The sequence below is a fragment of the Hyperolius riggenbachi genome, chromosome 3 (genome assembly GCF_040937935.1).
Source record: "Hyperolius riggenbachi isolate aHypRig1 chromosome 3, aHypRig1.pri, whole genome shotgun sequence".
Lineage (NCBI taxonomy): Eukaryota > Metazoa > Chordata > Amphibia > Anura > Hyperoliidae > Hyperolius > Hyperolius riggenbachi.
This window is the reverse complement of record NC_090648.1, coordinates 375,020,956-375,034,099: the sequence shown is the minus strand read 5'-3', so window position 1 is coordinate 375,034,099 and position 13,144 is coordinate 375,020,956. Positions and strand designations below refer to the sequence as shown.

The following is a 13,144-nucleotide window of genomic DNA, read 5'->3' as shown; positions in this document are numbered from 1 at the left end:
GTTTAGTGTAGTGACACTATTATGGATACAAATATAAATAAAATATATTGGGAAAGGTTTCATTAAGACATAGAGTGTGGTGAGGTTAGGTATATTACAGCAGGAATAAGGGTTTAGCTAGGTTAATGAACAGTTTAAGTGGTAAAGTTAGGTTAGGGATAGAATTAGGTAAAAACAACCTAAAGGATAGAGTAAGATTAGATTTAGTTGTGAGGTGGTGATGTTATGTTGGTTACATTTGGATACAGGGTTAAATACACAGCTAGGGTTAGGCAAAAGGTTAAAAACAATTAACAAAAGTGTAAGTTTAGCTTTAGGAAGTATCACAGTAAAGGATTTAGGGATAGGGTGATGAGGTTATGGATAAGAATAGTTAGGTATATGGCTAGCATTTAGGTTAGGTTTAGCGGCAGGCTTAGGGGTAAGGTTAGATTTTAAATAGGGTTAGGGTCACTTTATCATTGGCACTTTTCAGTTAACTGTCTGCAAGGAAGAATTAGCTGTAGGTGGCAGCAGTGAAAGTCAGTGGGCTTTCGCTGCTTTTCAAATAATGGTCGTCAGTGAAGAGCTAACATCTTTTTGCCAGTTTGGTGAATATTGGGTAATGCATTTCCCCGCATTCATGGCCCAACTACCAGCAAACAAAACCTGGTCCCACTTTTAGTAATGGGCGCATATTCAGATTACAATCTTGAGTTCAAAAGTGAAGATGAGGAGGTCTTTTGTTTCAGATCATGACTTCTTTATTAGACATGATGAGTAAGATGCTAATAATTGGAGCTTGAATACAGATTTAGTGCAAATTGTATACAACTTGTCAGAATCATTCCAATTCCAAGCTGTATATAATATGCATTGAATGTGCAATAGCATCTCTTTGACAGTGACGTAGCAATAGGGGTTGCAGAGGTAGCGACCGCATCGGGGCCCTTGGGTCAGAGGGGCCCTCCCTCAAGCACAATATTAGCTCTCTATCGGCCCTGTGTTGGTAATAATCACTTCTATAGATGCTTTAAATAGTAGTAATCCTCAACAAACTGTTTCCCATCTCCTACTTGCACCTCTGACGTTGTTGTCCTTGGCAGGTTTTGGTGCACCGTATCAATTGTTATGTATAGGGTGCTTGGGGGGCCCCGTGTAAAACTTGCACTGGGGCCCATAGCTCCTTAGCTACGCCACTGCTTGTTGACCTTCTCTATACTTTATATGTGTGGCGTAATGTTGTCCTTTTCTTTCAATCCAAGTCAGATGAGCCTGTCTTTCCTGCAGGAAGTGCATAATGTCTGTAATCTGAGCCTTAAATCTTCACTAATGATGTATTTGTCTGATTGTCTGCAGGCACTTCCCTATGTGGCTCTCCTGATTGTAATGCTGTTTTTCATCTATGCTGTTATTGGAATGCAGGTAAAATTGTATAATGTTAACTGCAGAAACTAGAACCTCATTTTGCATTATTGTTGACTGTATCTTCTTATGCATATCTGTGCAATAAAACATTTTTGGAACTAGAACCTGACATTTAAAGTTCTGGAATGACATCAGAATCACGCTTCCCTCCACACTGCCCTCCACCTCTTAGGGGCCGTTCACACTACAAGAGCTTTTTAAATGCTAGAGATTTTAAAAGTTCTTGTTAATGCAATGCTATGGGGGATAAATGCAATGCTATGGGGGATTTTTACAAAATCACACCGCTCTAGTGTGAACACTCTCATAGAATAACATTAGCAAGAGTTTGTAAAATCACAAACGCTCAGAAAAGCTCTTACATAGTTACATAGTTATTTTGGTTGAAATCGAGTTCAACCAGTATAAAGTACAACACCAGCCTGCTCCCTCACATATCCCTGTTGATCCAGAGGAAGGCGAAAAAACCCTTACAAGGCATGGTCCAATTAGCCCCTAAAGGGAAAAATTCCTTCCCGACTCCAGATGGCAATCAGATAAAATCCCTGGATCAACATCATTAGGCATTACCTAGTAATTGTAGCCATGGATGTCTTTCAACGCAAGGAAAGCATCTAAGCCCCCTTTAAATGCAGGTATAGAGTTTGCCATAACGACTTCCTGTGGCAATGCATTCCACATCTTAATCACTCTTACTGTAAAGAACCCTTTCCTAAATAAATGGCTAAAACGTTTTTCCTCCATGCGCAGATCATGTCCTCTAGTCCTTTGAGAAGGCCTAGGGACAAAAAGCTCATCCGCCAAGCTATTATATTGCCCTCTGATGTATTTATACATGTTAATTAGATCCCCTCTAAGGCGTCTTTTCTCTAGACTAAATAAACCCAGTTTATCTAACCTTTCTTGATAAGTGAGACCTTCCATCCCACATATCAATTTTGTTGCTCGTCTCTGCACCTGCTCTAAAACTGCAATATCTTTTTTGTGGTGCCCAGAACTGAATTCCATATTCCAGATGTGGCCTTACTAGAGAGTTTAACAGGGGCAATATTATGCTAGCATCTCGAGTTTTTATTTCCCTTTTAATGCATCCCAAAATTTTGTTAGCTTTAGCTGCAGCTGCTTGGCATTGAGTACGATTATTTAACTTGTTGTCAATGAGTACTCCTAAGTCCTTCTCCAAGTTTGATGTCCCCAACTGTATCCCATTTATTTTGTATGGTGCTAGACCATTAGTACGTCCAAAATGCATGACTTTACATTTGTCAACATTGAATTTCATCTGCCATGTATGTGTCCATATAGCAATCCTATCCAGATCCTGTTGCAATATGACACTATCTTCCTGAGAGTTGATGATTCTGCACAATTTTGTATCATCTGCAAAAATAGCAACATTGCTCACTACTGCATCTACTAGGTCATGAATAAATAAATTGAAGAGCACTGGACCCAGAACAGACCCCTGTGGGACCCCACTGCTAACAGTCTCCCTTTTTGAGTACGATCCATTGACCACAACTCTTTGTTTTCTGTCCATTAGCCAGTTCCCTATCCATGAACACAGACTCTTCCCCAGTCCTTGCATCCTCAACTTTTGCGAGCATGAGTATGGCATCTCATTGACGATCTGGCATGTTGGTTCTTTAGCTACATTCGAAATCCCATCGCATTGTTAGTGTGAACAGTGTGGAGATATGTTGCTGCGCTCTGTCTTCAAAGGCTTCAGATACCAGGATCAGTCTCTGGCAGAGGACTTGTATGTTGCTATATAAAGGGACAGAGGGACGAAAAGCAGCATGCGACAGAGCGGCTTCCAGTGGGCAGGGGAGCGGCGTAAACAATGCGATGGGATTTTGAATGTAGCTAAAGAACCAACATGCCAGATCGTCATTGAGATGCCATACTCATGCTCGTCTGATCGCTTGATTCTTGGCCATCATGGTCGTTACTATCCACCACACCCAATTTCAGACCAGCGTGGGTGTAGGCCTATAGGCTGGGTTCACATCAAGCCAATCACAAACAGCCCATTGCAGTCCGTCTATGACATCACCAACTATATGTTGGTTGAGGTCACCGACTAAATATATACCATATATGCTCGACTATAAGTCTAGAAATTCAGGTCTGACTCACTAAATAAAAGTATAGGGGTCGACTTTTACTCGAGTTGGACCTAAATTTCTGACTCATAAGTTATTCCTATTTGAACTATTTATACAGTGCTAAGTGACACGTTCTCGATAAAGGAAATGGCAAGAAAACACACGTCAGAAAGTCCTGGCCACGATAATTAAGAAGATAATAGGATAACAGGCACCAACATTATAAAAAACACTAAAAGAACTTAAAAACCCATCTTGCTAATAGAGGAGGTAGTGGTGGACTTATCTCCTCCAAACAGAACATACGACTGTGGATTTTTCAGTCAAAACAGTTTTATTGGATACTCCAAATAAAGTGCAATGCGTTTCGCGGGGTACAAACCCGACTCATCAGGCAATAACTGATAGGAGTAAACAGCCACAAAGGCGCTCAGAGTTGATGATATTGGCAGATGCTGTTTAATCCTATCTGTTATTGCCTGATGTGGCGGGTTTGTACCCGCGAAACGCGTTGCACTTTATTTTGATTATCCAATACAACTGTTTTCACTGAAAATCCACAGTCGTATGTTCTGCTTGGAGAAGGTAAGTCCACCACTACCTCCTCTATTACCAAGATGGGTTTTTAAGTTCTTTTAGTGTTTTTTATCCTGTTGGCGCCTTTGTTATCCTATTATCTACATCAAGTCCACCCTTGGTGGAGGCTTGTACCCTTCCTTCTTCTACTACAGAGAGCGACTTTTTAATCCTTAGTGGGGTCAGGACAATCTCCCCACCTGCTTTGACAGTGGTTGCCTAATTGGTAACCCTGGTTTGTGAGTATTAAATTAATATTATTACTCTTCCAATTATACATTACCAGTACATACTACACTATATTGAGCTCTTGGTGTTCTCTTTTTCTCACGATAATTAAGAAGGAAAGGGCAGGGGAAAAGATACTGGAATGCAGTGCTTACTAAGGAGAGGGAGCGGATGCCTGTTGCACTTAGGGACCTGTAGTCATTAACCCCTCTTAGTCCTCAAATACAGCTATTAATTCCTCCTGGTCACCAATGTGCATCCAATAACTTTGCTAGGTAGACTTATACTTGAGTCAATAAAAAAATTCAAGTTAAGAGGGTCAAATATTGAATTTGACTTATACGCGATATACACCATTGACCATATGTGGGCTGACATTACTGACTCTATGTGGGCTGACATCACTGACCCTATGTGAGCTGACATCACTGACCCTATGTGAGCTGACATCACTGACCCTATGTGAGCTGACAGTACTGACCATATGTGGGCTGACATCACTGACCCTGTGTGGGCTGACATCACTGACCCTATGGGGGCTGACATCACTGACCGTATATGGGCTGATATCACTGATGGTATGTGGGCTGACATCACTGACCGTATGTGGGCTGACATCACTGACCATGTGTGGGCTGACATCACTGACCATATGTGGGCATATGTGGGCTGCCATTACTGACCGTATATGAGCTGACATCACTGACCATGTGAGGGCTGACATTACTGACCGTGTATGAGCTGACATCACTGACCCTATGTGGGCTGACATCACTGACCCTGTGTGGGCTGACATCACTGACCATGTGTGGGCTGACATCACTGACCATGTGTGGGCTGACATCACTGACCATGTGTGGGCTGACATCACTGACCGTTTATGAGCTGACATCACTGACCATGTGTGGGCTGACATCACTGACATTATGTGGGCTTAGATGATTGACCATATGTGGGCTGACATAATTTTGACCTAGCAATATTGATTTGTGAATAAGAACCTCGTAGCTTGACTCCTTAGATCTCATGTCTTGTCTCTGCAGGTCTTTGGCAAAATAGCTCTGAACGACACAACAGATATTAACAGAAACAACAATTTTCAAACCTTTCCACAGGCTGTCCTGCTGCTGTTCAGGTGTGTGAAGTGCCAGAGACAACTCACTAGTGGATGTTTTTTTTTGTGACATGTTTACACTTTTAGAGGCATATTTTCCATAATTGAGATAGCAAATATGCAGATATGTTTTGTGCTATTTTGACACTGTGAAAATACGTTTTCAGACATTTTTTTCTGTTCAGTCAACAATATCAGTATAAGTAATATGTGGCAACAAAAAAGTACAACACAGGGAAAATGGGAGCCCAAGCTGGTGTAGTATTTCGGTTTCAAGTTAGTGTAAAGGTGGCCATACACTGGTCGATTTGCCATCAGATTCGACCAACAGATAGATCCCTCTCTGATCGAATCTCAGAGGGAACGTATGGCTGCCTTACTGCAAACAGATTGTGAACCGATTTTAGCCTGAAACCGTTCACAATCTGTGGTGGTGGTGGTGCTGCCGCCGCTACCCCCCTCCCCCCGCATACATTACCTGCTCCGCTGGTGCGACTCCCCTGGTCTCTGCTGTCTTCTTCTCCGCTCTGGTCTGGTCTCCGGCATGCTTCACTTCTTCCTGCCCGGGAGGAAGTTTAAACAGTAGAGCGCCCTCTACTGTTTAATCTTCCTGCCGGGCAGGAAGAAGGGAAGCATGCCGGAGACCAGACCAGAGCGGAGAAGACAGCAGAGACCAGGGGACTCGCGCCGGCCGGAACAGGTAGTGTATAACCGCTGTATTGCGTCGGTTGTCAGGCATTCGAACGCCGCTATCGATGCGCTCCCAACCCGCCGGCAATCGAGAAAAATCTTCCGCACGGACGGATCTACGGGAACGATCGATTTCGGACGGAAATCGATCGTTCTGTCAGCAGTGTGCGCGGCGATTTCACAGCCAATTCGATCACTGTGATCGAATTGGCAATATATCGGCGGGAAAATCGTTAGGTGTATGGGCCCCTTTAGTAATCTAAGAAATGGGTACTCACACTCTTCTGGTTGCCCAACCTGCAAGCAGTACAATTGCATGTGAGGAAATACCTTCCCCACTAGGCCTTTCAAGTACCGCTCCCACCCCCCAAACACACACACAAACAGGGTGGAATCACATGTAGCTAGTGACTGGAGGCACCCAATAAAAGTATAAAAAATAAAATCTGCTTAAAGGACACCTGAGATGGTCTTATACTTACCTGTGGCTACCCTCAGCCCCATGAGGTGCATGGGCTCCCTTGTCGTTCTCTCGGCCTCTTCATTCTTGTGCTATGGCCCCCAGTAATCTGGATGGCCACGCGCACACCATCCGTTGCATTCTTGGGCAAGAGCGTGATACTGGCCAGATTACCAGGGGCCATAGCACATGAACAGAATGGCTAGAGAAGGCAGCGAGGGAGCCCATGCAACTCACGGGGCTGGAGGAAGCTCCAGGTAAGTGTAAATACACACATTGGGCTTGATTTACTAACAATAGTGCAGCATAACAGCACGAGCTAGCTAATGAAAGGCAACCTATTGAACCAGTCAGAGTGTGGGGATCAGGTCCTTTAATATGACTGGACCCGAAGGGGTTTAGGGCAGGAGGAGCGGACATTAAGTTACTAGCATTTGCTATGCTGCAATACAGCAGCATAGCGTGCGCTGAGTGCCCGCTCCCCTGACTGAGCCTGATTACGCACACTATGCTACTACTAGTGCGCATAGCATGCAGGGAGCCCTGATTTAGGCACTCTGATTCACTAGCGCACGTAACAGTAGTTAACTATCGCTGTTAGTGAATCAAGCTGTATAAGACCATCTCAGGTACACTTTAACAGGTAAGTAACTTTAAGCTTACCTTCAATGATGAAAATGTTCAAACTTTAGACAGTTCTATTAATAACAACAAAAACAACGCGTTTTATGGCCTGAAGTCACTTCCTGAGGTAAATGAGCCTTAAAAGAAACAAAAAGAAGCTCTAAAGGTAGCCATACACTGGTCGATTTGCCATCAGATTCGACCAACAGACAGATCCCTATCTGATCGAATCTGATCAGAGAGGGATTGTATGGCTACCTTTACTGCAAACAGATTGTGAACCGATTTCAGCATGAAACCGTTCACAATCTGTGGTGGTGGTGGTGCTGCCGCCGCTTCCCCCCATCCCGCATACATTACCTGCTCCGCCGGCGCGAGTCCCGGGTCTCCGCTCTTCTTCTCCGCTCTGGTCTGCTCTGGTCTCCGGCATGCTTCCCTTCTTCCTGTCTGGGGAAAGTTTAAACAGTAGAGCGCCCTCTACTGTTTAAACTTCCTGCCGGGACAGGAAGAAGGGAAGCATGCCGGAGACCAGACCAGAGCGGAGACGGTGAAGAAGAGCAGAGATCCGGGAGTCGCGCCGGCGGAGCAGGTAATGTATGCGGCTCTATTGCGACAGTCATCGGGCACTCGAACGCCGCTAGCGATGCGCTCTTTACCCGCGGGCGATCGACGGTTATTTTCCGCACGGCGCGATCGACGGGATCGGACGGAATGGATCGAAATTCGGCGTGTAGCGTGAACGATTGGCAGCAGATTTGATCCCAGTGATCGAATCTGCTGTCGAAACGGCGGCAAATCGGGCCAGTGTATGGCCAGCTTAAAGCTTCATACACACCTACCAACTATCTGTCCAACTATCTTCCAAACTTGTCTGTTAAGCCCCATTCACATGCTCAACAGCGGTCTTTTATGCAGCACAATTGTCAAACAGCTTTTGTTGTGAAACAAGTTGAAACATCTAAAAAAAGTATTTTGCTATTGTTCAAACAGCTGATAAGAAGTCAATTCAACAGTTGGATTGAGGTCTTATCAGTCTTATCAGCTGTTTGAACAACAGAAAATTACTTTTTATTAGTTGTTTCAACTCGTTTCACAACAAAAGTTGTATGGGGCTTAAAGAGAGACTGAAGTCTCTCAAAATTCAGGTTTTTCTTGTAAAATCCTCTTTAACTTCCTAACGACCGCCCCATGCCAATGTGCATGGCTGCCGCGGCAGCTCCAGGACCGCCTAACGCCAAATGGTGTCAAGTCGTGGGGCCAGCTAATGCAGGAGATCGTGTGCAGGCTGCGCGCACATCTCCTGCTTGGGGGTGGAGCTCTGCCCCGCCTGCAGTCTCCGAGCGGCGATTACCGCCCGGGAGACTATTAGACGGCGAAACCACCGCCTAATTACATGTACAGCGCTGCGATCAGCATTAATAAATAGCAAAAAATAAATTAAAAAAACACAGATAAATATTTATATTAAAAAAAATAAACATCTGAGGGGCGATCAGACCCCACCAACAGAGAGCTCTGTTGGTGGGGAGAAAAGGGGGGGATCAATAGTGTGCTGAGTTGTGCGGCCCTGCAGCTTGGTCTTAAAGCTGCAGTGGCCTGTTAAAGGGGAACTGAAGTAAGAGGTATACGGAGGCAGCCATATTTATTTCCTTTTAATCAATACCAGTTGCCTGGCAGCCCTGCTAGTCTATTTATCTGCAGTAGTATCTGAATATGACCAGATCTGACTTTAAAATCTGAAACACCTGATCTGCTGCATGCTTGTTCAGTGGCTATGGCTAATAGTATTAGAGGCAGAGGATCAGCAGGTCTGACAGGCAACTGGTATGGATTAAAAGGAAATAAATATGGCAGCCTCCGTATACCGCTTACTTAAGTTCCCCTTTAAGCAAAAACTGGCCTGGTCTTTAGGGGGGTTTAGCACTGTAGTCCTCAAGTGGTTAATATCATGAATTTTGAGAGACTTCAGGGTCTTTTTAACAGACACGTTTGGTAGATAGTTGGAAGGTGTGTATGAACCTTAAGCAATTTTAGTATAAATAGCTCAGTCAGAGAGAACAATATAAGATATTAGAGAAATATGTCAGAGATGATTTATTACTATCATTATTATATATTTTCTGTTTTATATTGCTTGCTAAATTGGTTTAGTTGTATATTTTGTCCTTATTAATAAAACTTTCTAAACTTTAAATGTTTTCATCATCGAAGGTAAGCTTATAGTTACCTTCCTTTTAAGCAGTTATTCGTTTTTTATACTTTTATTGGGCGCCTCCAGTCATTAGCTATTTGTGTTTCCACCCTGTTTGGAAGGTCAGAAATGTCAGAATTTATGTTTTTTTAAAATCAAAAAGTATCTTTCTTTTTGAGAAGCAACCACATCTGTACCTCAATGGCCGAGTGGGGACAGTATTTCCTCACATGCAGTTATACTGGTTGCAGGTTGGGGTTAAGTAGTTTTTAGTTCTTTATACTTCTATTGGCTGCATATAAACAATGTCAGTATATCTCTGATGTCCCGTGGACCTTGTCACAGATCTCATGGAACATTAGGCCAACAGTTGAACAGCCATATTCTTATGCCCTATGCCGACTGTGGTTTTGCAAAACTAAGGAAGGCCACCTTTTAGACTCATCAGACATCCAAAGCCTAAGTACAATTCCAAGGTTCTGATTTAACTGCTTCCGGACTGCGGTCATTTAAATCTACGCCTTGTTTATGGCTGCTTATTCCTGCCAGGACATAGATTCAGGTTACTGCTCCGCACAGACCTGCTGATTGCGCTGCTAATCCATTGCTGCTGGCCACTCGCTCTGCCATCGTTTTGATGGCAGAGCTTTGTAAAACATGATTGGCTCACAGTTATCACAGGGTCAGGAGCCAATGAAATCAGCTTCTGACCAGCTGTTATGATAGTGCATTGTTGACCGTTCGACTGAGGTGAGAGTCTCCCGAGTGCAGAGTCTAAGTGACCACGGGTCTTCACCAGAGCACCCCAGGAGGGGGTGAAGGGCCGCAACCCCTAGTGGGTTACGGACTACTTTAGCTGCCTAGTGCCCACCAGGTTGCACACAGAAAGGACTTCAATAGTGGTTAGGAGAACAGATGACACCTCAATGTGGAGGCTGGAAGATTTGAGGGAGATCCGGTAGTACTGAAGGAATAAGGTGATCTGGTATCAACTGTGAATGGTGTATAAGGTAGTAATCCAGGTCCGGGTAACAAGGCAAGGTCAGGGCAGGCAGCAGAGGTTCAGATCCGGGTAACAAGCTGAGGTCAGGGCAGGCGGCAATCCAGGAGAGTCAGAGACGAGTCAAGGGTCAAAACCAGGTAGATCAGATCAAGAGTAGTCTAGGAACAAGCCGGGTCACTAGCTGACAGAGGAATCAGCGTGGAGCGCTGTGAGCAGATGCCTTTTATACTAGAGGAGGGCTGGCCTTCCAATTGAATTGCACGCCACGCATGCATACTATCATCTTCCAGGAACTGCGCATACGTACTTTCGTTTGTCATCACTCGCACATGCGTACTTTCGTTTGTCCACAGCCACGCATGCGTACTACGCACTTCTGTCCCACAGCTCCTACTTCCGCCATTACCCTCAGCGGCAAACTCCGAATCTTCTGAGATGATGCGCATGTACGCATAAGCGTTCGCCTCACGCAGACCACCCGGGAGTGCCGGCTCCCGATGAGACACAGAGTCCCGTGTACCTTGCATCAACAAAGTCCATCCAGGCCGCAAACCCTCGGAACATGACAAGGCTGCCAGACCATCAGGCTGTGGTAAGATTGCTGAGTGATCCTGACATTGCCCCTCCCCCCCCTTAAGGGCAGACTCCGAATGACCTTAGGCTTTGGTTTTCCTGGGTTATTTTTATGGGGAAAAAAAACTAATCTAGGAGAGTGAACATTTGAAGCAGGCTTCTAAGAGTTTTTCTCTACTCAGAACCCCTTCCATTTGATCAAGTACTGCAAAATTCCTGATCGTCTTCTGGAGTACAATATTCTCTCAACCTCAAATTCCTCTGTTCCTTCTATCAGAATGGGTTGTGGTGGACCAGCAGGTACCCTTCCTGATGGATCTGGAATAAATCTTTTAAAACAAGACACATAAAAGATCGGATGCATTTTCAAGGATTCAGGCAAGGTAATGAATGCCACAGTATTAATCCTTTTTTCAATAGCAAATGGACCTATATACTTAGGACCCAACTTTTTGGAAGGACATCGGAGTTTGAGATTAGTAGTTGCCAACCAAACTAAGTCTCCTGGAACGAACTCTGGACTCTTCCTCCTTCTCTTGTCTGCCTGCTTCTTCATTCTCTGCTGAGTTAAATGTAATACTTCTTGAATTAATTCAAAGTTTTCTTTCATCCTGGTAAGTCGGTCCTAAACTTCAGGAACTGAAGTCTCTCCCACCACTCCCGGAATGCTAGTAGGATGATAGCCGTAATTTAAAAAGAATGGAGTTTGCTTCGTGGATGAATGTACAGTGTTATTGAAGGAAAACTCAGCCATTGATAACAACAAACAGGGCCGGCGCTACCATAGAGGCAAAGGAGGCAGCTGCCCCAGGGCCACAGAGCTTGTAGGGGCCCCCAGTGGCTACAAAAGGAAAAAAAATTCAAATCGGCCTTATAGTTTTTGAGAAAATCGATTTTAAAGTTTCAAAGGAAAAAAGTATACTTTTAAATGCGGTAAATGTCACTTTTAATAGCAAACCTAACGGTAGTGTAATTTTACAGGCATGAAACGAAAGCGCAATAAATTTCCTGACAGGGTTTCCAGGGGGTCCATACGCAGCCGCAGCGCTTTGGCCAGGGATCACTATACAGCCACAATATGGCTGTATGAAGATCCCTAGCATTTTTTCCTATTTTCCCAAAAAATTTTTTTATGTTTAGAGTGTGGGAATATATATATATATTTTTTTTAATTATGTGGGGTCCCCCCTCCTGAAACTTTTTAACCCCTTGTCCCCCATGCAGGCTGGGGTAGCCAGAATGTGGAGCTCCTACCGATTGGGACTTCACACCCTGACTATACCAGCTGCAAAAAAGGTCCCCTAATGCCGATTTTTGTTCTGGGTTATATGTTGGGGGGGCCCCCCAGGTTTATTTTGCCCTGGGGCCCCATTGTTGCTTAAACCGGCCCTGACAACAAAGACCAGTTATCTTGAGCAGCCGAGGAAAAACACCTAAGATCTTGTTCCAAGACCCGATTGACTCTCTCTGTCTGCCCATTGGATTCGGGGTGATAACCTGAAGACAATGAAACTTGAATTCCTAACTGTGAACACAGTTCTTTCCAGAATTTGGGTGTATTTTGAACACCTCTATCCAAGACAATATCAGAAGGCAGTCCATGTAATTTGACTGTTTCCTGCAAGAAGGTCTGGGCTGTAAGAGCTGCAGAAGGAACTTTCTACAAGGGAATGAAATGCGCCATTTTTGAGAACCTGTCCACCACCACCAGAATTGTGGTGAATCCATGAGAGGGAGGAAGTTCGACTATGAAATACAGGGGGATAATTTCCCAGGGGCGGGAGGGTATAGGGAGTGGAGAAAGTAGTCCCCGAGGTCATAGCCTTGGTGTTTTAGATCTTGCACAGACCAGGCATGATTCTACAAATTGTTCAGTCTTTTGACATTTCTGGCCACCAAAATTTTCTTTGGAGAAGATCCAATGTTTTTTTAAATCCATAGTGTCCCGCCAACTTATAGTCGTGATTCCATTGAAGTACGGGGGTGCGAAGGTCCTCAGGTACAAAGATCTTCTCATCTTTACAAAAGATTCCATCCCGACAAATTAGTTGGGCTTTCGCATCAGTAGGTAACACAGTAGATGCTTGTTGAAGTTGCTTTCCAAGTTCATGGAGAAGAAAAAGAAAGTTGCGGTTTGAAAGAATGGTGTCCGGTGATTCACAAGAATTTT

At 44.3% G+C, this 13,144-nt stretch overlaps 1 protein-coding gene across 22 annotated transcripts in view; it reads left to right on the top strand.

Moving 5' to 3' along the window:
* Nucleotides 1–13,144, top strand: part of CACNA1C (calcium voltage-gated channel subunit alpha1 C) — a 710,887-nt gene that overhangs the window by 634,007 nt on the left and 63,736 nt on the right. For all 22 annotated transcript variants that reach the window (XM_068277205.1, XM_068277193.1, XM_068277198.1 and 19 more), the window contains 2 exons: nt 1,339–1,404; nt 5,363–5,454. In XM_068277205.1, coding sequence (XP_068133306.1) covers nt 1,339–1,404; nt 5,363–5,454 — 158 coding nt within the window. The remainder of the gene's footprint in view (nt 1–1,338; nt 1,405–5,362; nt 5,455–13,144) is intronic.